General features: G+C 49.8%; 1 protein-coding gene across 2 annotated transcripts in view; it reads left to right on the plus strand.

Annotated features, from left to right (window-relative positions):
* Positions 1–25,544, plus strand: part of RNGTT (RNA guanylyltransferase and 5'-phosphatase) — a 668,054-nt gene that overhangs the window by 401,461 nt on the left and 241,049 nt on the right. For both annotated transcript variants that reach the window (XM_075338411.1, XM_075338412.1), the window contains exon 12: positions 25,334–25,402. In XM_075338411.1, coding sequence (XP_075194526.1) covers positions 25,334–25,402 — 69 coding nt within the window. The remainder of the gene's footprint in view (positions 1–25,333; positions 25,403–25,544) is intronic.

Raw genomic sequence — 25,544 nt, forward strand, 5'->3', positions numbered from 1 at the left:
CAGGACTCTGAAGGGAAGGAGCGTCATTTGACTTTTTGAACAGAAAATTAGCTAGAATCGTTAGCCGCACCATGTTGCGTTTGGAGAGCCCCTGAGGTGCCGAAACAGTGGAGCTCCCCCACATGTGACCCCGTTTTGGAAACTAGACCCCTCATGGAATTTATCTAGATGTTTATTGAGCACTTTGAACCTCTGGAGGCTTCACAAAAGTTAATACAGTTGAGCCGTGAAAATATAAAAAAACTTTTTTACCACAAAATTGTTACTTCAACCAGGTAGCTTTTTTTCCACAAGGGTATCAGGAAAAATTTCACCATAAAATGTATTGTGCAATTTCTCCTGAGTACACAGACACCTCATATGTGGTGGAAATCAAATGTTTGGGTGCGCAGCAGGGCTCAGAATGCAAGGAGCGTCATTTGACTTTTCAAACGCAAAATTGTCTGGGATAATTAGCGTATTCCATGTTGTGTTTGAAGACCCCCTGAGGTGCCGAAACAGTGGAGCTCCCCCACATGTGACCCCATTTTGGAAACTAGACCCCCATGGCATAGAAAAAAAAATAGGGCGCACGCACAAATGTTCTGCAAAAAAGGGGGGGGACTAGGTGGGATGGAAAAAAGAAGTCCTGTCCAAAGTCGAGTACGACTGCAGGACGATTGCTGATCAGGTACCTAATTGTTCAAGTTTTGTTTTGGTTTTTTTTATTTGGGGAGCACATAAAAAAGCAAAAACTAGAGTAACAATTACGTACCTGATCAGCCAATCACGTAGCTGATCAGCACTTGGCGGCAAGCAAGTGGGGGAGGAGGGGAGGAGAGGGAGTGGGAGATGCGATTGGAGATAGTTAGAAAGGAGCCACGAAGAATACTTACAGGATGGATCAGAACTGCGGCAGATGGGGGGAGGCGGCAGATGGGGGGGCAGCAGCATATAAAGGGAGCATTTGTGAATGTGAGACGGCGGCGGCTGGGATAGGGTGGGGGCAGATGGGAGAGGGCGCAGTGGATGCAGGAGTGGCAGAGGATGGGGGATGGGAGGGATGGGGAGTGGGAGGTAGGATTGGGGATAGTTACCCTACCGGATGGATCTAGGCAGCAGGATCACAGGAGATGAAGGAGGCAGCAGATCGGGGAGGGTGAGAGGTGGGAGAGGGAGCGCAGCGCAGATCACGGGGGAGACAAGTGACCAGAGCACAGATCACGGGGGTGAGAGGTGGAGGGAAAGCGGACAGCAGATCACTGGAGTTACAGGTGAGGGAGCACACATCACGGGGTGACGGGAGGGAGCACAGATCACGGGGGTGACAGGGGAGAGAGCACAGATCACAGGGGTGACAGTGGAGGGAGCACAGATCACGGGGGTGACGGGAGGGGGTGGGTAGCCGATCACATGGGTGAGAGGTGGGGGGAGCGTGCAGCACATCACGGAGGGGAGGGGGCAAGCAGCACATAACGGAGGATAGGGGGCGGGCAGCCGATCACGAGGGGGAGGGGCCGGGCAGCACATAACGGAGGAGAGGGAGCGCGCAGCACATAACTGAGGAGAGGAAGCACGCAGCACATAACGGAGGCGAGGGAGCGCGCAGCACATAATGGAGGAGAGGGGGCGGGCACCGATCACAAGGAGTCGGGGTCGGGCAGCACATAACGGAGGAGAGGGGCGGGCACCGATCACAAGGGGGAGTGGCCGGGCAGCACATAACGGCGGAGAGGGAGCGCGCAGCACATAACGGAGGAGAGGGGGCGCGCAGCACATAACGGAGGAGAGGGGGCTGGCACCAATCACGAGGGGAGGGGCCGGCAGCACATAACGGAGGAGAGGGAGCGTGGCACATAACGGAGGAGAGGGGGCGGGCACCGATCACGAGGGGGAGGGGCCGGGCAGCAGACCGGGGGGAGCGGTGGCACTGTGGCAGATGGAGGGCGGCGGATCGGGAGGCTTTTCGCCGGTTTCATATAGTGCAATGGCAGCGCGGCAACTTCCGGGTCTCATGCTCCGGTCACATAACAGCATGGGACCGGAGCTTGTCGCCCTGCCATTGCACTGTATACACTTACTGTGCTGGCGTGCTGCAGGGACCGACCAGTGAAGCTGATGGGGGTGGTCACTGGCAACAGGTCCACTGTGATTGGAGAGATCGGTCACAAGGCCGATCTCTCCAATCAGAGCTACTGGAGCTGGGGGAGGGTGATCCAGTGAGGTCACCCAGCTCCAGCCAATGGCCCGTACTATAGCTGCACTGACCATGGCTGGATTTCAATGTTTCAGTCACTTTAAATGGCTGGAACATTACAGTGGCTGTGAGTGGTTGAGCGGCGTTCGTCAGGCAGTCACAGCTTCCGTAGGTCCGGGGAGGAGGCACCACCCCTCCTGAGGTCAGGCACAGGTCCCCTCCTCCCCGAATCTGTGGTTTGTGTTAACCGATCGCAGTCACCGGAGGCTCCGGTGCCGCGATTCCGCCATGACTGAAAGATCCGTCCTTGGTCGTTAAGGCCCAGGGCACCATGACGGATCTTTCCGTCCATGGTCGTGAAGGGGTTAAAGCGCTATGGAATATGATGGCACTATATAAACATGTATAATAAATAAATTATACTTAGAATAACCATCCGTTGACCATGCGTGTTGGATGACTAGTCTAAGGGCGGCTTTGCACGTGCGATGTCGGTGGGGTCAAATCGAAAGTGACGCACACCCGGCGTTACTTTCGAGATCGTAGTGTGTAAATGCTAGATGATACGATTAACGAGCGCAAAAGCGTCGTTATCGTATCATCGTTGCAGGCTCCGACTTTTTCATAATTATGCTGCAGCGACAGGTACGATGTAGTTCCTCGCTCCTGCGGCTGCACACATCGCTGTGTATAATGCCGCAGGAGCGAGGAACATCAGCTTACCTGCTGCCGGCGGCTATGCGGAAGGAAGGAGGTGGGGGGGATGTTTACATCCTGCTCATCTCCGCCCCTCCGCCGCTATTGGCCACCTGCCGTGTGACGTCGCTGTGACGCCGCACGACCCGCCCCCTTAGGAAGGAGGCGGGTTGCCGGCCAGAGCGACGTCGCAGAACAGGTGAGTGCATCTGAAGCTGGCGTAGGAATAATTTTCGCTACGCCAGCTATCACAAGATATCGTACCTGCTACGGGGGCGGGGACTATCGCATGCGACATCGCAGCATCGGCTTGCGATGTCGCAGCGTGCAAAGCCCACCTAAGACCGGTCCCTTCCAGCTTCTCCCCACCCTGATCACCTTGACTGTTAGGTCTATCTCTATAAACACACATAAGGACAGGTCTGTCAGTCATGGTAAACTTAGCGGTGCCACCAGGGAACTGTTTAAGACTAAAAACGCAAGACACACACTTTGCCCCTAGCTGGCTTTCCTTAATATGTTTTCTCTGAAATTTCAAAGCAGTTCAGTGTAATAGACATATATGGTTGCAATAACGCAGTCAGTGTCTGATTCTTGCTACCTGTCATTCAGGAAGCAGTATTCAGATGAAAAGTTTTCCTTAGGGTGATTATCTAAATATTGCTTTTGAGGAGTGCATCGGTCCCCAGCTTCCCAGATTCCTGCTTGTTTGGTGGTACAGTCCTTGCCTGATTGATTGATCGTTCAGATCAATGTCATAGTTGCACTCTTGGCCCGAATTGTGCTCTTTCCAATGCTGTAGGCAGTCAGGTCGTCTTGTGTAGCATCAGGTGATCCATGATGCATTAGAACAGAGGTATAGGCTCTATAGAAAAAGCTGTAAGCGTGGCATTCTCTATAGAAAGAGCGTGTAAGCACTGTGTTCCTTGTCTAGGAGACCACTGATAGACTGCATTGGAGACCTTTAACCTTCATTCTCAAGAAACTAAACAAGAGTTTGTTTAGAAGTAAACTGTAAAGTTAGTTGTTTTTACAAACAGTTTCCAATTTTACCCATTTAAGGTGTTGAGACAACCCCTACAACATTATTTGCCATAAATTACATAAATGTAGCTTCGTTTGCCAAACACATGACAATATAAGATTCCCTGCAGTAATGGCCAGGCACAAAGTGGCTTCAAATGAAATAAGAATAGTAATGACTTGTTGCCTTGGAAAATGGTCTGTAAATGGCACAGACTAGTTATTACACTTGCCATCTGCCTTATTCATTTTCAGTCTCAGAATATTTTTTGCTCTCATCTTTCATGGGACTGTAATATTAACATTTAGATAAGAACTGGGACATGAGAAACCAGAATTCATAATAAGGATAAACAATAATCTGCACAAACCAACAAGGATCCATTACAAGGCTTTTGTAATAAAACAGCATTAAAGTTCCAGAAAGAAATGGTAGACAAATTTGTAATATACCACTTCCTAACTATCTGGCATGGGGTTACTGGATCTTTTTTTCTGTACTAAAATAGCTTGCCTTTTTTTAATTAAGAAATCAATAGTTGGTTGTAATTTATTGAAATTTCCTTGGTACTCAACCCACATAAAGGAAGCCTAGCCCTAGCACGGAGTGACAAAAAGCTTTCCTTCTTAAAGGGGTATTCTCATATTATTAAATTACGTTAATCAGACAGCATAAAATAAGCAAGTTAGCAATTGTGTTGCTTTTTCTATATGCTGTCATTCTCCTGAAATGAGAGCATTTCTTTTTCATAGTGTACAGCATATTTCCATATAGCATGGCCACGAGTGCCTGCCCAGACACTGGCCAAGTGTGTGCAGTAGCTACGATTAAGGAGAGGATTTAAGCCCTAACATATTAGTTAGCGTTCTTCAGCCCATTTATTTTTATACAGCAGTAATCTGCTCACCTCCCTCCCCTTCCTACTCAACTCCTGACAAGCTGCTGGTATAAATCGTGCAAAATCAACTGCCTGAGCATCAGCTATTTACAGAGAAAGTCTAATAATTTCACGAGAGGTGTGCTTTTTTCCAATGCACTATTATCTGTATGTGTATATGTAGTGATAACAGTGTAGACTTAGAACAAACCACTGATGTGTAAAGGCCCCATTACACGCAACGACATTGCTAACGAGATGTCGTTGGGGTCACGGAATTCGTGACGCACATCCGGCCTCGTTAGCGACGTCTTTGCGTGTAACAGCTCAGAGCGAGTGTTAACGATCAAAAATACTCACCTTATCGTTGATCGTTGACAAGTCGTTCATTTTCAAAATCTCGTTGGTCGTTGTGGACGTAGGTTGTTCGTCGTTCCTGAGGCAGCACACATCGCTACGTGTGACACCCCAGGAACGACGAACAACAGCTTACCTGCGTCCTCCGGCAACGAGGTGGGAGTCACTTTCCTGCGGCTGTTCTCAGCCCCTCCGCTTCAATTGGACGCCTGCCGTGTGATGTCGCTGTGATGCCGCACGAACCGCCCCCTTAGAAAAGAGGCAGTTCACTGCCCACAGCGACGTCGCTAGGAAGGTAAGTACGTGTGACGGGGACTAACGATATTGTGCACCACGGGCAGTGATTTGCCCGTGACACACAAACAACGGGGGCGGGTACGCTCGCTAGCGATATCACTGTGTGTAAAGCCCCATAAAGGGTCCGTTTACACAAACTGGCAGCACAATACAATTGTTGATCGGTAAGTTATACCAACTGGCGATCTTTTGAATGCCTGTTTGCATGGGCAGACCAAAGCCAATGATGCGCACTGAACTATAGTGGATTGTTCTGTGTGCGTAGGCTGCCATTTTTCTTGGCAGTGTGATTCCTAATTACACTGGGCGATAGTTCGACAAGAACGATGATATTTTAATGCTGTATAAAAGATGATATCTCCCTTTGAACGAGCATTTTGCATTTTCATCAGGTATTCGGCTGTCTCTTTATAATCATGAAACTAGCGTTAACAACGTTCGTTTACGTGTATTTTGCAGAGTTAATGCCTCTTTACAGCAGAATTTGTGCTGAACTTTATAGTTCTACTATGAGGGGCTGCTGATAAGTCTTTGGCTTTACCCAGAAAGAAACGAGATAGGATAATGAAACTTTACATTTATTCCACATCCTTCCAATGATGTCAACACACTTCTTACATCATTATTTCAAGTTCTGTAAGCCTAGCAAAAAGAAGAATTTCAGTTGGGCCTCAAACCAGGCATCCGTAGCAGCCATGGCATCAGAAATGGTGTGAAATTTGGTACCCTGAGGTGTTTCTTCAGGTTTGGAAACTGATGATAATCAGATGGAGCTAGATCTGGTGAATAAGTTGGGTGGTCAACAAACTGGAAGCCCAGCTCTGCCAGTTTTGCTGTTGTCGCTTGTGCAGTGTGAGCGGAGGCGTTGTCTTGCAGGAACAATATTCCTTTGGACAACTTGCCGCACCTTTTGGCCTTCAGAGCTTCCTTCATTTGGTCCAAAAGTTCAATGTAATACCTTGCATTGATGGTGGAACCCTTTTGAAGGTAGTCCACTAGCAGCGCGCCCTCCTTATCCCAGAACACAGATGTCATCACCTTAGTGGCTGATTTTTGCACCCTGAACTTCTTTGGACTAGGAGAACCACTGTGCCTCCACTCTTTTGACTGCTCCTTGTTTTCAGGGTCATACAAATAAATCCAGGTCTCATCCATAGTGACCAGTCAATCCAGAAAATTCTTATCAGTCCGGAAACGCTGACAAATGGACTGGGAAGTTTTCACTCACATGCTTCTCTGATCTGTTGTCAAATATTTGGGGACCCACTTTGCAGATAGCTTCCTCATGTCCAAATGTTCACGGATATTGACACAAACCCATTCACGGGAAATCCCCATGATGTCTGCTATTGCTGTAGCTGAAATTCGCCGATTGTCCAATATGAGGTGGTGCACAGCATCAACCACAACAACCACTCTCGGTCGTTCAGGACATTCCTTATCATTGATGCGGAAGTGGCCTGTTTTAAATTTAGCAACCCAGTTCTTAACTGTGGAATATATAAGGCATTGATCCCCCAATGTCTGCGACATATCACAATGAATTTTTCCAGCACCCATGACAGCACCACGAGAGAGGGGATCCGCCCTTCAAGGACAGGAAACCTCCAGGATAAAAAGGGGCGGTACCTCTCCCCGCATCAGTTGGTTTCCTGTCCTTGAACAGGGAGCCTCCAGAGATCCAGGATGGTCCTGTTGGGCTGAAGATTCAAAACCGGCGCCCAGCCGGCTGGCTCTGGCAGCGGCATGGGTCCTCCTGCGGTCGGCTGAGGTGCCGTGGAGCTGCCGCAGCGGACCCACGGGGGTCGGGCCTGTGTGCGGCACACCATCCTCCGGTGACGCCAGGACGGATTCCAGGCGCCAGGACGTGGTGTGGAGCCTGCGGGGACCAGGTAAGGGTTGGTCGACCGCAAGTGCTCTCCCGCCGCAACAAACCCACGGGGGTTCCGTCTGCGCGTGGGCTCCCTCCCCCCCCCCCCTCTCCTTACCACCGGCGCCAGGGGCTGTGATGGAGGTGGCTGCTTTTTGTGCTACCCTGCGGCGTCCTCGTGGCTGCTGCTGTAGTGGCGTCCTCGTGGCTGCTGCTGCGGTGGCGTCCTCGTGGCTGCTGTTGCGCTTCCCTGCGGTGGCATCCTCGTGGCTGCTGCTGCGCTTCCCTGCGGTCACCTGGGAGTAGCGGAGCCTACCAGCAGCAAGTCTAGGGACTCGCCCCAGCAGCCCACGGGGGCTATGCCTGTGAATGTCAGTGTCTCCCACGCTCCAATGCTGCAGGAGCAGTGACGCTGTCTTGCCAGCCTAGAGGTCAGTGGTGGTGTCCCACAAGGGCTTCAGGGCCTCACAAGTATCTGCCCGGCCACTCAGGGTGATTGGGCAGGAGAGACAACGGGGGACGCCATCTTGAGGATGGCCGTTGCCGCATGGTGTGTGTGTGTGCGCACAGGCGCGGGATCTTCTCTGGGTTCTCGCATGACGCTCAGCTGACGTCACCTCCCGGAAGAGACACCGGCTGTGTGCTGAGACTCGGCTACAGTGAGATGAACTGAAGGTTCACCCCCTCTGGTGGAATACGGCTGTCCCAGTGCTGCTGGAAACAGCTTCCAGGGTTGCATGTGGCCTGCGGGCCTGGTGTTGGAGACCCTTGGTGTGAGTCGGCCTCCGCATTAACGACATGGCTCCTATAACGTTCTGGGTTTGACTCCGTTCTTGCAGACTGCTATGTACACGGTAACAGCTCCGTGTTGACAGCTGGGGGACAGAGGGAGCTGGTTGCTGGCAGTTGCTGCACTCATATGGCTCTTGTCGGTCGCGCCCAAATGACTGATAACCCTTTGGATGTGAGCAGTCCTGTCATTCAAAAAGTGCTAGCTTCGGCAGCACATATGCTCAGTGGCAGAGCCTACACACAAGATGATTAGCATATGATTGATTAGCCCCTGCACAGCAGCTGCAGCAGGCCATGGATGATTACATGGAAAGGGGGCTCACTGAGGCAACCTCCAGTTCTGCTCCTGCCAGACAGCGCAGGCTGGCACGCAGTTGGGGCAGTGTGCTTGCAAGCCTCAACGCGGACGGGTATACTAGCTCATGTGATTCTTTGGAAGGATCGGCACCTGGTCCAATTAGTGGAGTCTAAAATCCAGCAGGACCGACGCCCAGAGCCTGCAGGGGAGATTGATCAGAGGCCATCATTCCTCCTTCTACCCCAGTTCCGCCTCTGCATCAGAGTGGTAAGTGACCTTCATGAAAGTTCACTTTGTTCAGAGCCACTCTTGCCTGTTTTTGGGGCGGACTCAATGGATACACTTCAATACCTGGACCACGCTCCCTTTAATCAGGAGATGTCTGTTACCTGGTCTCAGAAGTGGTGCCAGAAGGGTATTGAGCACAACCTCTCAGGTGAGGACTTGGCTTAGGGCTGTCAAGCCCGATGTTGGCTTGACAGTTTTGCAGTGTCATGGCCTTCGGAAATTCAGGCCTGCCTTCCCTGGTTATGGAGACTGTCAGGTCAGAGGGTGAGTGGAATTCTTCAGCTTCCCCGTCAATGTCTGACAGTATCTCGGGTTGTTCAGACTTCTCGATGGAGCACAATGTGACACTAGTGACTGTGGTCGGGCCCGCTATGGGCATCCCTGAAGTGGCACCCAAGAGATGTCTCGATTTAGTATGTTGTGGCCTAGAAGAGGGAACCCGTGATGCCTCCCAGTTGTTGATAATGTATAGTCCCTCATTGCTATATAAGGGCCACAGGCGGATTGGCGAAGTTCAACCCAGCCTGCCCCTTGAGGAAGCAGCTTGTTCCTTCTGTCGCAGGGCCCCTTAAGCTGACTGTCACTGCTCTCAGGTTTTCAAATAGTCATCGGCCGCTCTCGGCTGCTTGTGCCTGCCCTGGTTAGCTCACAGCGGCTCTACAGTTGAGACTGGACAAGTAACGGCTGAAGGGATTGGGGGGGCAATTCCCTCTTCTGTGAAAATGAGGGAGGTTAAGGACTTACAGCATTCTAGGATGGAAATACCGTCACTTCCTCAAATACCTGGGAATTTTCAGCTGGGGCTTGCAACAGCTAATGAAGCTGCTTCCACAGTGGAGTCCCTGGCAGTATGAGTTGACCACATCAAGGTTAGGCTATGCCAGAGAGCCCCTAGACGGATCATGTCCCCACTCCTCTTCTCACAAGGAGCGGCAGCGTTCCTTTTAGACTCATCTGCGGCCTCACCCAGACTGGCAACCAGTTCTCTCGTGGTAAACCTGTTTCGGAATAGTGTCCGGGAGGTCCAGTATGAAACAATTATTCCCGGCGGTCACATACCCGTAGTGAATCTGACGGATGCATACTATCATGTCCAGTTCGACGTCGTAGTGTTCCTCAGAGTAGCCTGTTTATGGAAGGAAACATTCGACGTTTCCGGTATGCAACCTTTCCAAGGGATGTCGATGGGCTGGGAGTCTTCGCAAGATTTTCAGACGTTACAGTGCAGAGTAGTGCTTATCTTCCCTTACCTCGGCAACTTCTTGTTTGGTGGCAGGCCTGCCTGTCATCGTGCCGCCTTTTTGCGGGAGGATGTTCTTCCTGCTCACACGGAAAAGGCTCATCCACTGGGAGACTCAGGATTGTGTCCAAGGACAGTCCTAATTTTCTTTTTTATGGCTTACTTCGATTCAGAAGTTCGGGTATTCGTCTTCCGGTCCTAATAGATCCGGCACCAGTGGCACCAAGGTGTCCCTCAAAGGTGCTATGTCCCTTCAGGGTTCCCTTACATCCGCCATTGCGACAGTTCGGTGGGGCCGGGCGCACACGATAGTAACCTTCAGTGGGACATATTGGGGTCTCAAGCAATTGTTGAGGATCATTGACCAAGTGCTTGCGCTCCGGCACATTCGAATCCCTACGTTGCTGGTTGAACCGGTAAAGTAATGAAACACGCTTCAGATGACCTGAGATCCTAAGGTGCTTGCTTTTGCCGCACGTCTTCACAAAGGATCCCGCCTTCGGGGTCACCTGTTCTGCGGTGTGTGGTCTGGAAGCGAATCCCATGGTTTGTTTTCTTTTCTTAAAAATTGCCAGGATATGGCTGGTTGTAGACTGAGCGGTGGGCTGGTCCCTACCCTCCCTGTCTGGTCGTCAGTTCCTGTATGGAGAAGAGTAATCGGTTTGGACTGTTTTCGGCAGCGGCCAGTTGAGACGGGGGATGGGTCCTCCGTCAGTCCATCGCCACTTCGCTATACGTTGCCTGTGTTCTGATACTAGACCTCTTGTGGCCTGAAATAAGGTTCACTGGTTCTGTTCTCTAAATCCTCGGGATCGGCCTCATGTGGTGGATGCCCTGCTGTTCGAATGTAGATGTGACCTTGTTGTACCTGTCCACTCATAGCCTGTTTCCAGCCATGTTGAAGAAAATCCTGGAGAACAGGGCTGTGATGATCCTGATAGCGCCATTTTTTGCCAGATTACTATGATTCTATTCCCTGGTAACTTGTCGTTCTCCAGGCCGGGGGTCCTACTGGTCCTCCTCACTCAGGTTCCAGATTGTCACCCCCTGTCAGGCATTTTGCATCTTACAGTGTGGTCTTTTTTTGAAAGGTCACCTTACGACTCAGGGTTTTCTCTTGTTCTTGTCCCTACTCTTCTTCGGAGTGGTAAGCCGGTTGAAAATAAAAAAAAAAAAAAAAAAAAGGGCCTGGACAATATTCTTGTCTTCCAAGGGTGAGCCCTGATGGACCGACGACTGTTGCGGTAATCTTAGAGTTTTTCCGGAAGGGGTTGACACTGGGTCTGTCTTTGCGTTCACCAAGAGTTCTGATATGGGCCCTTGCTACCTGGTACTATTGTGTCCAGTCGAGTCCGCTGGCCTCCCGGTTCATTCGGGTATGGTCTAGCCCTCTGCGCAATGTATCTTGCCCCCTTGGGGCCTTATTCTCGTTCTATCTGCCCTGACAAAGCCCCATTGATCCCTTGGAGTCCATGTTATTAACTACTCTGCCTCTGAAACAGACTTCCTGACACCGTCACATCGGCTTGTAGGGTTAGTGACTTCCGGGCCCTATCTTAGTTCCACCATTACTCAGCTTTCAAGGATAAGGTGTCCTGAAACCTGCCCCTCCTTGCCTCCTGATAGTACGTCATGTTTTTCAAAAGGGAATTGTTCTTCCATCCTTTGGGATAGTCGGCAAGATCAGGAAGGGGAGGGGGGAGCCATTTGCTGGTCATTAGCGTTTCCTTATGGAATATCTGTCTGCAGCAGAGGCAGGTCCGGTTTGTTTTCTTTCAGGGTGATAGCTAGACGCTCAAGGCTTCAAAATCCACTTGGTGGGTGGATCTGCGCAGCCGCTTCTTCGTCTGCTCGGCTTGTGGTAGGTATGTGCCGGTAGGTCTTAAAGTTCCCTGCACGAGGGCAATGACATCTCCTGGTCTGCAAGATCGTATGTCACCGTGGAGCAGCTTGTCAGGGGCCACGTAATCTTCCCCTTTCACTCGCTATAGGCACTGTAAGTTGGCCTTATCCTTGCTGGCTTCACTGGGGGAGCTCGGTTCTGTGATTTTCCCTCCCCTTGGCTTATTCCTCTATCTATGTAATTCTCTCGTGGTGCTGTCATGGGTGCTGGAAAAATATGTAATTACTTACCGGTAATGTGTTTTTTCTGAACCCATGACAGCACCCTTACATTCCCTCCCTGCATGTGGATAATTGGCTGTTTTTTAGCTGCACGGGGTTCATGTTGGTGCTGGTTATGTTATAATGTTGTTTCCTCCGGAGGTCCTTTCATGCTCTGCAAACCAACTGATGCGGGGAGAGGTACCGCCCCTTTTTATCCTGGAGGTTTCCTGTCCTTGAAGGGCGGATCCCCTCTCTCGTGGTGCTGTCATGGGTTCAGAAAAAACACATTACCGGTAAGTAATTACGTATATCCTTTGCGCACTTTCCTTGCAGAAACAAGAATTTTATCACTCCTCTGCTCTGTGAATATTGCATTAGACTCCGCCATTTTGTTTTCCTGCGTGCGTAGAACACTGTTGCCATAAGCAACAAACACAACATTTTTAAAACATATATCAGACGCATAATGCTTTCATGTGATGTAACATTCGTTACCATAGAAACAAAAAAAATTACAAAGCCAAAGACTTATCAGCAGCCCCTCGTATTACTACAGCTTTGCTTCTTGCCAGACCTGTCACTCAAGGAGAAGTTCCCAACCCACCAGCAACTAAAAAGTGAAGGAGACTGGAAAGCTGTGTACTGCTCTAGAGACAAATTGAGAAAACCCTTTAGTGATAATTAGCTGCAAGCCAAAACATTTCCACTGGTTTGAGTCGGGGTAGATTATGCTCTTTTTCATACTTTGTTATCTTCAAGGGGAAAAAATAGTGCTGCTTGCGACTATTTCTCAAAGCAACATTCACTCTGTGGGAGACTTACTTAGATAAGTGGGCTATTGCAATTTGTGCTAGGAATATCATGACATGCACCATATTTATTATGTCCAGTCCATGTAGAAGGTAATGAAAGGGTATAGAGATGAAAAGCTTAATTTGCTGTGCTATATTGTCATTTAGAATACGGTTTCCCTCTTTTTAGCATTTTGTTATTTTTATGTACTGTAATTATATGTTAATTTTTGATGAAAGTTAATTGACCTATATGTTTTAAAAGGGATCATTGAAAACACCAAAGTGAGGATGAAGTATTACATGGCTTAGGGGTGCTTCACACACAGCGAGCTCACTGCCGAGATCGCTGCTGAGTCACGCTTTTTGTGACGCAGCAGTGACCTCATTAGCGATCTCGCTGTGTGTGACACTGAGCAGCGATCTGGCCCCTGCTGCGAGATCGCTGCTCGTTACACACAGCCCTGGTTCATTTTCTTCAAAGGCGCTCTCCCACTGTGACACACAGATCGCTGTGTGTGACAGCGAGAGAGCGACAAATGAAGCGAGCAGGGAGCAGGAGCCGGCGTCTGACAGCTGAGGTAAGCTGTATCCAAGATAAACATCGGGTAACCAAGGTGGTTACCCGATATTTACCTTAGTTACGAGCCTCTGCAGCTCTCACGCTGCCTGTGCTGCCGGCTCCGGCTCCTTGCACATGTAGCTGCTGTACACATCGGGTTAATTAACCCGATGTGTACAGCAGCTAGGAGAGCAAGGAGCCAGCGCTAAGCAGTATGCGCGGCTCCCTGCTCTCTGCACATGTAGCTGCATTACACATCGGGTTAATTAACCAGATGTGTACTGTAGCTACGGTAGGAGAGCAAGGAGCCAGCGCTCAGTGTGCGCGGCTCCCTGCTCCCTGCACACACAGCTGTGCGCTGGTAACTAATGTAAACATCGGGTAACCATACCCGATGTTTACCTTAGTTACCAGTCTCCGCAGCTTCCAGACGGCGGCTCCGTGCAAGAGCAGCGTCGCTTGCACGTCGCTGCTGGCTGGGGGCTGTTCACTGGTCGCTGGTGAGATCTGCCTGTTTGACAGCTCACCAGCGACCATGTAGCGATGCAGCAGCGATCCTGACCAGGTCAGATCGCTGGTCGGATCGCTGCTGCATCGCTAAGTGTGAAGGTACCCTTAGCCAGTTTCTTATCTGTATCCCTGTTCCAGCAGTGGACTAATAAAGCAACACACACTGTTTGTTGTTGTTTTAATCCTTTATTACCTTTTATGTGGTCTGGATATATTATACATTGTCGGTCTTTCAACCTAAGTGGCGCTCAGCTAATAAAGTATACAGTTGATCCTCCACTCTTTGTCATTAATGGCAAGAAATTAGTCTCTTATTGTCACTGTGGAGTCCTTAAAATTTCTTTGTCTTTTTGAATTACGGTACATATTTATTTTCAACATATTATTTGTCTTAAATGTGACTTAACGTGCACCAACATTGCGCAAAAAATTTACCAATATATTCTGGCAAATTTCTGGCACTAAGTTGTGTAAACTTCGACTGGACAATCTAAAGATATGCCAAATTTACCAAATAGCATATAACTTACCGTGATAAATTTGGCAGTTTTGGCTGGGGCCACACGTGTATTACTGCGATCCCCTCGCATGACACTGGGCTCACGCTGGCAGTACAGCAGAGATTAGTGTCATGCGAGTGTCCCTGCCACTGAGGTCCGATCATGCTAGCGGACCTCAGCTGCGGGGGGCGGGCCCACTCTGCAGAGGGGTGGGCCGGTGCTGAGGAGGGGAGGGAGGGATTTATCTCCCTCTCTCCTCCGTTGCCGGCTATTGCCATGCTCGCTCTGCACTCGCATTACACTGGTGTACCGCGAGTGCAGTGCCTTTTTTTTCTCTCGCCCAATTGACTTGAATGGGTGTTTGAGAGAAACAATGTCGCATTCCACTCGCACCGATTTTTATGCCGTGTGGCTTAGGCCTAATAAATATGCCCAGAATTTCTTCAGCGCTCTATTGGGAGACCCAGACGATTGGGGTATAGCTACTGCCCTCTGGAGGCCACACAAAGCACTACATCAAAAGTGCAAGGCCCCTCCCCCTCTGGCTATACCCCCCCCGTGGTATCACGGGTTCTCCAGTTTTTAGCTTTGTGTGCGAAGGAGGTCAGACATCCACGCATAGCTCCACAGATTTTAGTCAGCAGTAGCTGCTGACTATTTCGGATGGAAGAAAAGAGGACACATATAGTGTCCCCAGCATGCTCCCTTCTCACCCCTGGATGGTGTTGTAAGGTTGAGGTACCTATTGCTGGTACAGGGCTGGAGCCCACATGCTGCTTTCCTTCCACATCCCCCTGAGGGGCTCTGTGGAAGTGGGATCCTGCCGGCCTCAAAGCTCTGACGCCGGGCTCCATCCACAGACCCATTTGAACCTGTTGGATACGGAGCTGGAGTACCGTTCAGGGACATGGCCCTGCACCATTACAGGTACTCTGTGTCCCCGTACACACAGGCACAGCACACTCCAGACTTGCTGGGTGTGCTAGTGCGCCGGGGACAGTAATGGGTTACAGTCACTGCAGCTTTGCTGAGTGACTTTGTGTTTTGGGAACTACCGCGCCGGACGCTCCGGGAGCGGCGGCGCGGCTGGGACTTGTAGTTCGCCGGGGACTGGGCGCCGACCGCGCTTTTACGGCGGCGGCGCTTATAAATCCAGTCCCCGGCTTCTGCGGCCTAGTGCCGCTTCGTTCCCGCCCCCTCCCTGTCACTCAGGGAAGGGGACAGGCGCTGAGCAATCAGCAGCGCCGAGGGCTGGAGCCTTTTTACATGCTCCAGCCCTCTCACTGCACACTGTCGGGCGCCGGATTCCCGCTCTGCCTTGGGGGCACGCCCACGGCCCGCCCCTCCTCACATGAGCTGGGGAAGAAGCCGGCAGCCATTACTGAAGTCCGAGCTCGGATTTCGGCAACCAGGCAGGACGGTGGCGATCATACACCCGCTTATAGGCGGGCGGTAAGCGGCACACATAGTGCTGACCACAGATAACTGCAGTGTGTACATGTGTTGTTTTTAACTGCACAGGTCGCTATATGCCCGCTTGGGGAGCGACACATTAGCAGCAGGAAAGCAGGTGTGCTAAGGCACAGGCTTTCTAGGCTGCTTGTATTGCACGACTGAGGTGTTCATTTGTGTTTATGTGTTATACATTGCACTGTACAGTCGCTAGTCTTAGCTATATTCTCCTGGAATGGCTAGACTACAGCAGCAGAAAACCAAGGGTGCTGGGGCACAGGTTTTTTTCTATGCTGCTTGTATTGCATGGGCTGCAGTGTGCATTTGTACTTGTGCTTGTATGCTATACATTGCACTGTATGGTCACTCTTCTGGGCTATATTCCCCTGGATGACTTGTCTACAGCAGCAGAAGAGCTGGGGTGCCAGGGCACAGGCTTCTATGCTGCTTGTATTGCATGTGCTGCAGTGTTCATTTGTACTTGTGCTTGTATGCTATACATTGCACTGTAGGGTCACTCTTGGCTATATTCCCCTAGATGACTAGTATACAGCAGCATAGGAGCAGGGGTGCCAGGGCACAGGCTTCTATGCTGCTTGTATTGCTTGTGCTGCAGTGGTCATTTGTACTTTATGCCTGTATGCTATACATTGCACTGTACGGTCACCAATCTTGGCTATATAATTCTAGATAGCTAGTCGGCAGCGGCAAAACAGCAACACAGATTTTCAGTGCTGTTTTTACTACATGGGAGGCTGTTCATGACACCGTCCCATTGTGTGCATGCTCCCCCGTAGCACGTGCCGGGGTCTCTAGCACTTCGTCTGCCTGGGTCTCTACTAGTTGTGGCCAAAGAAACCACCTGTCAACCCTGTCCATGGACAGGGACGGAGTAGTCATAATATAGAGACTTGCAGTCCAGACAGGCCATGGGCAATCTACTGGACCAAAAGGCAGCTCTTCAGGGCTTTGATTCTGACATAGCTATCGATCCGGATACACCGGGTGGTAACGCCATACGGAATGATCCTATACCGTCCATCAATGGAAGGTTGGATCTTTCTCCCTCAGCTCCCCCAGTGGAGATAGGAGACGAACAGGAGAAGTCCCTTTTCAGTATCTCACACAGATGTTGAGTATTTTTCTGGCCACGCTGACTTCAGAGAAGCAGTCCAGGAACACCACGCTTACCAGATAAGCGTCTTCTCCAAACGTTTTTAGGATACACGTTATCCCTTTTCCCCTGACGTGGTCAGTGCTGGACCCAGGGTCCAAAGGTGGATTCTCCAATCTCCAGGCTTGCGTCTAGAGACATAGTTGCACTGGAGATGGGGCTTCACTTAAAGACGCCAGTCACAGACAGATGGACTCTGGTTGAAATCTGTCTAGGAAGCTATCGGCGTGTCGGTTGCTCCGGCATCCACAGCCGTATAGGCAACATAACCTTTTCAGCTGTTCTTGCGCAGCTGGCCTTGAGCACAGGGACATCTGTACCGCAGAGGCGTCCGTAACCCGCAATGTCTGCACTGCGACTTACCCTGTTAATACTGTCCTAAAAGTACAGTCGAGGTTTCGGTCCTTCCCAAGCTCCGGTAGGTCCCAATTGTCCTCGGGCAAAAGGGCTACTAAACCTCAGACGGGCTCAGATTCCGGCCGGGCTCAATCACGCCCAAGGAAGGCAGTCGGAGGAACCGCTACAAGGCGGTCTCCTCAGGACTCTCAGTTCTCTCTCTCTCTCCGCATCCGCGGTTGATGGCAGAACCCCCCGCCTTTGGCGACATTTAGCTGCCACAGGTCACAGACCGGTGGGTGGCGAACATTGTGCTCACGTGCACAGGACAGTGTTCTAATCTCGTCCTCCGACTCCATTTCCCTGCTGCAGGCGGTGGATGCTCTAAGAGCAGAAGGAGTGGTGATCCCTGTCCCCCCTCAGGAACGAGGGCGAGGGTTTGTACTCCAATCTCTTTGTGGCTCCAAAAAAGGACGGTTCCTTCCGTCCCGTTCTGGTCCTGACACTGCTCAACGAGCATGCGAACTCCAGGCGGTTCCGGATGGGATCCCTCCGATCCGTCATTACCTCAATGTCTCGAGGAGACTTCCTTGCCTCAACAGACATCAAAGATGCCTATCTCCACGTGCCAATTGCTACGGAGCACCAACGTTTTCTACGTTTTGTGATAGGAGACGAACATCTTCAGTTCGTAGCTCTGCCATTCAGTCTGGCGACAGCCCCACGGGTGTTCACCAAGGTCCTGGCAGCAGTGGTAGCAGTCTTGCACTTTCAGGGACACCCGGTGATCCCATACTTGGACGATCTACTCGTCAAAGCACCCTCCCTCGAGGCATGCCAATGCAGCCTGAATGTTACGCTGGAGACTCTCCAGACTTTCGGGTGGATCATCAATTTGGCAAGGTCAAATCTGTCTCCGACTCAATCACTAACGTATCTCGGCATGGAGTTTCATACTCTATCAGCAATAGTGAAGCTTCCGCTGAACAAGCAGCGTTCACTGCAGACAGAGGTGCAGTCTCTCCTTCAAGGCCAGTCGCACCCCTTAAGGCGCCTCATGCACTTCCTAAGGAAGATGGTGGCAGCCATCGAGGCAGTTCTCTTTGCGCAGTTTCATCTGCGCCAACGGCAATGGGACATTCTCCGCCAATGGGACGGGCAGTCAACCTCCCTGGACAGGGAAGTCTCCCTTTCCCAGACGGCCGAGGACTCTCTGCTATAGTGGCCATAGCCCCCATCCTGGGCACTGGTCACGACAGATACGAGTCTGTCAGGGTGGGGAGCAGTTTGTCTCCGCCACATGGCTCAGGGGACGTGGACTCAGCAGGAGTCCACCCTTCAGATCGATGTTCAAATCGGGGCAGGGTATCTTACCCTATTAGCCTTCCAGAAGTGGCTAGAAAGAGAGCAGATCCGAATCCAGTCGGACATCTCCACAGCGGTGGCATACATCAACCACCAAGAAGGGGCGCGCAGTCAGCAAGCCTTCCAGGAAGTCCGGCGAATCCTCATGTGGGTGGAGGACACAGCATCCACCATATCCGCAGTTCACATCCCGGGCGTAGAAAACTGGGAAGCAGACTTCCTCAGTCGCCAGGGTATGGACGCGGGGGAATGGTCCCTTCACTCGGACGTGTTTCAGGAAATCTGTTGCCGCTGGGGGGTGCCGGACGTCGACCTAATGGCGTCTCGGCACACCAACAAGGTCCCGGCATTTATGGCACGATCGCGCGATCACAGAGCTCTGGCGGCAGACGCCTTAGTGCAAGATTGGTCGCAGTTCCGGCTCACATATGTGTTTCCACCTCTGGCACTCTTGCCCAGAGTACTGCGCAAAATCAGATCCGATTGCAGCCGAGTCATACTCGTCGCACCAGACTGGCCGAGGAGATCGTGGTACCCGGATCTGTGGCATCTCACGGTCGGCCGACCGTGGTCACTACCAGACCGACCAGACTTACTGTCCCAAGGGCCGTTTTCTCCATCGGACTTCTGCGGCCCTGAACCTGACTGGGTGGCTTTTGTGTCCTGGATCCTAGCGTCTTCAGGATTATCCCAAGGGGTCGTTGCCACCATGAGACTGGCTAGGAAGCCCACGTCTGCTAAGATATACCACAGAACGTGGAAGATTTTCTTATTCTGGTGCTCTACTCAGGGAGTGTCTCCCTGGCCATTTGCATTGCCTACTTTTCTTTCCTTCCTACAATAGGAGTCAGAAAAGGGCTCGTCACTCGACTCCCTCAAAGGGCAAGTCTCAGCACTATCCGTGTTTTTTTGTTCAGAAGCGGCTAGCACGTCTTTCTAAGGTGTGCACGTTCCCGCAGGGGGTTTGTCATATCGTACCCCCGTACAAGCGGCCGTTAGATCCATGGGATCTGAACAGGGTTCTAGTTGCTCTCCAGAAGCCGCCTTTCGAGACTCTGAAGGAAGTTTCTTTTTCTCGCCTGTCACAGAAGGTGGCGTTTCTCGTTGCGATCACATCGCTTCGGCGAGTGTCTGAGCTGTCAGCTCTGTCATCCAAGGCTCCCTTCCTGGTGTTTCACCAGGACAAGGTAGTGCTGCGCCCCATTCCGGAGTTTCTCCCTAAGGTCGTATCCTCGTTTCATCTTAATCAGGATATCTCCTTACCGTCTTTTTGCACTCATCCGGTTCACCGGTATGAGAATGATTTACGTTTGCTAGATTTGGTGAGAGCACTCAGAATCTACATTTCCCGCACGGCGCCCATGCGCCGGGCCGATGCATTTTTTTGTCCTTGTCGCTGGTCCGCGCAAGGGGTTGCAGGCTTCTAAAGCCACCCTGGCTCGATGGATCAAAGAACCAATTCTAGAGGCCTACCGTTCTGCGGGGCTTCCGGTTCCTTCAGGGCTTAAAGCCCACTCAACCAGAGCCGTGGGTGCGTCCTGGGCATTACGTCACCAGGCTTCGGCTCAACAGGTGTGCCAGGCAGCTACCTGGTCCAGTCTGCACACTTTCACCAAGCATTATCAGGTGCATACCTATGCTTCGGCGGATGCCAGCTTAGGTAGAAGAGTCCTGCAGGCGGCAGTGACACCCCCGTAGGGGAGGGCTGTTTTGCAGCTCTAACATGAGGTATTTCTTTACCCACCCAGGGACAGCTTTTGGACGTCCCAATCGTCTGGGTCTCCCAATAGAGCGCTGAAGAAGAAGGGAATTTTGTTACTTACCGTAAATTCCTTTTCTTCTAGCTCTTATTGGGAGACCCAGCACCCGCCCTGTTGTCCTTCGGGATGTTTTTTTGTTGTTTGCGGGTACACATGTTGTTCATGTTGAACGGTTTTTCAGTTCTCCGATGTTATTCGGAGTTAATTTGTTTAAACCAGTTATTGGCTTCCTCCTTCTTGCTTTGGCACTAAAACTGGAGAACCCGTGATACCACGGGGGGGGTATAGCCAGAGGGGGAGGGGCCTTGCACTTTTGATGTAGTGCTTTGTGTGGCCTCCAGAGGGCAGTAGCTATACCCCAATCGTCTGGGTCTCCCAATAAGAGCTAGAAGAAAAGGAATTTACGGTAAGTAACAAAATTCCCTTCTTTGTAGCATGAACTGTAATTTTTCATGATATTGTTTTGAACAAATTAATTTTTATCCCATTTTTTGGATGGAGGCGAAGTAACAGCAGTCATTCTGCATTATCTTTTTTGGTGTTCAGATTGCTCAATAAATTATGGATTTGCCTGTAAGTGACCAAAAAGCCCAGAGCCTAATAAGAGTATATTGATGACAGACAAGCGGGCATTAATTAGGCCCCCTCTCTGCTATGACCAACCATCGATACTCTGTGTCTAACCAATTTGAAGTCACAAACACTGTTGACCTGGATTTCTTAGTCTTATTTTTAGCTGAATATACAGTCTGTAGTCGGTATATGTGGAGGCACTGGGCCTCTGAGCCATCGCCATACTGTGTCTGACACCTTTAAGTGAAACATATAGCATATGGTGCCAAGGACTTAATAAGCACTTACCTAAATCTTATGATATACTGATTAATTACAGAACAAATTCATATCAACCTTTTATTTTTTTTTCTCTTTTTTTGTTTAATTTACTGTAGTCTACTTTTCTCTCTCTCTTTCATCTTACTCGGGGCAAAAGAAAAAAATCTGGAAAAATCTCAAGGTTATCTGCGTTATGTATGATCAGAAAAAAAGGCTCTGATTTCTTTCCAGAAAAATTATCAAACGCATAATGACCGATTCATCAGGACTGGCATAACTTGATCTACGTCATTCTTGATAGAATACAAGAAGCGCCAAATTCATTGAGATGCACATGCCACTGAAAGCATAGCTGTCGTTTTGATTTTTATTTCATAAATCAATAGTACACATGAAAATAAGCAACTTTGTAATGTATCTTATCTTTCTCTGCCAGAATTGATCAGTCTTTATGATAATTCTCTATACTGAGGTAAAAATCCGTCTCCAGTGAAGACTTTTCCATTACTCAGATGGGAGATGGCAGTTGTTTCTGATGAGATTCTATGTAGATAAAAGAGAGGGGTGGCGCTCTGCCTCTAGCTCCTCCCTTTAGCTTTCCCCTTCTTCCTCTAGCTCCCCCCTCTGCCTCTAGCTCCCCTCTCTGCCTCTAGCTCCCCCCTCTGCCTCTAGCTCCCCCCTCTGCCTCTAGCTCCCCCCTCTGCCTCTAGCTCCCCCCTCTGCCTCTAGCTCCCCCCTCTGCCTCTAGCTCTTTCCTCTGCCTCTAGCTCTTTCCTCTGCCTCTAGCTCCCCCCTCCGCCGCTAGCTCTTTACCTCTAGCTCTCCCCCCTCCGCCGCTAGCTCTCCCCCCTCCGCCTCTAGCTCTCCCCCTCCGCCTCTAGCTCTCCCCCTTCCGCCTCTAGCTCTCCCCCGTCCGCCTCTAGCTCTCCCCCTCCCCCTCTTGCTCCCCCCTCCACCTCCCCCCTCCACCTCTAGCTTCCCCCCTCTGCCTCTAGCTTCTCCCTTCTGCATATAGCTCCCCCCTCCGCCTCTACCTTCCGCCTCTAGCATCCCCCTTCCGCTCTAGTTCCCCCCTCCCCCTCTAGCTCCCCCCTCCACCTCCCCCCTCCACCTCTAGATCCCCCTTCCACCTCTAGCTTCCCCCCTCTGCCTCTAGCTTCTCCCCTCTGCATATAGTTCCCCCCTCCGCCTCTAGCTTCCCCCTTCCGCCTCTAGCTTCCCCCTTCCGCCTCTAGCTTCCCCCTTCCGCCTCTAGCTTCCCCCTTCCGCCTCTAGCTTCCCCCTTCCGCCTCTAGCTTCCCCCTTCCGCCTCTAGCTTCCCCCTTCCGCCTCTAGCTCCCCCCTCCACCTCTCCCTACTGCCTTTAGGACAGTCTCACCATTGCTCCTTTCCGACCCTACCTATTTCAGAAGAGCTGATGCATACTGGCATGAAACTTCCCATTGTGCAAAAAATGTCCAACTTTTTAAAAGTGTCAAAGGTTTTGATGTATCGGTACCACAGCGATTGGTTAGGAAGTGTTCCAAAGTCAGAGTATATCTTGCAGTCACAGGTCCCATTTTTATCATGATCACACTTTTAATGGGAACTTTTGGGACCAGTCAACATTTTTTTTTCCTCCCCCGGGCTTTACCCAGTTGATGAAGAATTTCATGCATGTTTAGCTAGTAGGAACATAATTCTCCTTAGATCGCTCTGACATTCATGACTCTTGATTTGAGCTAAGGTAGATTAGGCTATGCAAAGTAAAAAGTATTTTTTTGATTTAAAAAAAAAAAAAAAAAAAAAGCTTATACAATGTATTTTAATATAATTTTTGTATGCATTATTGAACAATGAAAAATTACAATTTGGTAATAAAGAAATAATTTTACATTTTGATTTCATTAAACTGCTTTAAAATCCCCCTTTTTTCCCGCTATTCTGGAGTATGTGGAATGGCTGCCTGACTGGAATGTGCATCTTGATGTGAAATTGCCTTTTCTGAAATGAAGCTTGGAAGTTAATGCATCTTCTCAATACACACAATGGCGGTGATTAATAACATAATAGTATTCTGTCGAGCAGGCGAGTCATTGAGCCGGTGAAAGGGTATCATTACTTCCTCTTTAGCTTACACCTAGCTTATCTATTATTTTGTGTCTTCCAATTTCTCTGCAGCTTTTTTCGGATTTACAAAGTATTTACTACTTTAAACCCTGGTATTCTGATCATGAAAGACCAAAATTATATATTTATTTTTTCAAGTTTGCCTAAAACTGTATGTATCCCCCCATGCTAAAGAGTTAACCAATTTCTTACAATAGACTCTATAGACCCGACAATGAAAGGCAATCGCAATTTGTCAAGCGCACATTTGCTATTGCTTATTCTCTGCATGCGGTGGTCCTGGTCGGACGTGCCTCACCATTGATTTATCCAGAGATGTCTATTTTTCTCTTTTCAGCTGTGCTCCCAGGAAATAGGCCTTTTGTAGCGTTCTGACACTGCTTCCATACATGAATAATCAATAGTGAAATGATATGATATCAGGAGAGAGATGTTTAGAGAGAGAAAGTGACATTTTTATGGAATTGAGAGGCAGCCAAAGCAAGAAGCTTCATCTGTAATCCCTTCATACATTTTATATTGAAACATAAGACTTGTCAGAATTCAGCTTGTCAGTTCATGTAGTTTTTGTGTGAGGAGGAACGGCTATATTCAAAATGAGTTCTTCTTCCCGTGTAATAATGTTCTACACTTTCAGTATATCACCCAGAACTTCATTGCTCATTCTGTTGCTTTCTACATTTTTGTTCATATTTTTTTGTAATAGTTTTTATTTAGCGTTGAAAGGGAACCTGTCAGGTGCAATATGCACCCACAACCATGAGCATTTCTGGGTGCATATTGCTAATCCCTGTCTAACTATCCCAGTCTATAGTAGCATAGATAAAGCGATCTTTAGAAAAAGTATTTCTAAAAATTCCATATATGCTATGCTAAGGAGGCCAGCGACTTGTCGCAATGGCGTTACTTCCTTGGCTTGTCGGCCCCCTTAGTATGTTGGTACACCACTGTCTGCGTACTAACATGCTAATGAATGCGCACCGTCAGAGAATGGTCTCGCTCACCTCTCCCATCGCATCCGAGCCCTGGATTTTGGTTCACTAAGCATGATCCTGGACTTTCGGTCATACTCACTTTGAAGCCAGGTGTAAGAGTCCTGGCTTCAAGCCCATGTAGTGCACATCATCCAATGTTTAGGATCATGCGCACTGAGCCGAAATCCAGGACTCAGACACGATGGCATCAGAGAAGTGAGCGCGACCATCTTCTGACACTGCGCATTAGCATGTTAGCAAAATTGATCCTTTATGATATGCTAATAATTGCTGGGACTAGTCGCAAAGGCGTGATTTCCCCCGACTAGTCCGCCCCCTTAACATGTTAGCACGCCCACATGGGCATGCTATCATGCTATTCAATGCCATTGCCCAGCATCATCATCGTACGTTGTAACTGACGCTGGTTGTAGGCTCAGTGCGCATAATCAGAAGTCCCTGGCATTTCTGGTCATGCGCACTAGACCTCTCTGAAGCCGGGACGCATACACTCGGCTTCATAGTGCGAATGACCATAAGTGCGGTGACTTCTGATCATGCTCACTGACCCTAAACCCGGCGTCTGAGGTGGTGACAATGGACACAGGTACTCGTATTCTCACTGATGACACTGGGCAATGGACATTGAATAGCATGTTAGCACAGCCCTTTGGGTGTGTTAACATGCTATGAGGGTGGACTAGTCGAGTGAACAAACACCCTTGTGACTAGTCCCTGCGCTTATTAGCATCTCATAAAGGATTTTTAAAAAGACAGTGATGATGGGGACAGTGGTGATAATGTTTGTAAAGTGTTATGGAATTAATAGCGTTATATCAGCATAACAAAAAAACGAAATCTCGTACGTAAATAATGTTGAGTTCCATATATCTATTAATAACTTTAGTTCTTTCTTCTAACTTTATGACTTTTTATGATTGACAGCTCCTTGAAGGAAGCTTTGCTAGAGAGGTCAGCCATGAAGTTGATGGACTCATCTTTCAACCAACTGGGGTAAGTTCAGTTTCTCACTGTAATGTCTTAGGCTATGTGCGCACATTGCATAATTACATGCAGTTACGCTGCGCTTTGTAGCGCAGCGTAACTGCATGCGTCCTGCGTCCCCTGCATAATCTATGTAGATTATGCAGGAGCC

The sequence above is a fragment of the Anomaloglossus baeobatrachus genome, chromosome 3, assembly GCF_048569485.1.
Source record: "Anomaloglossus baeobatrachus isolate aAnoBae1 chromosome 3, aAnoBae1.hap1, whole genome shotgun sequence".
Lineage (NCBI taxonomy): Eukaryota > Metazoa > Chordata > Amphibia > Anura > Aromobatidae > Anomaloglossus > Anomaloglossus baeobatrachus.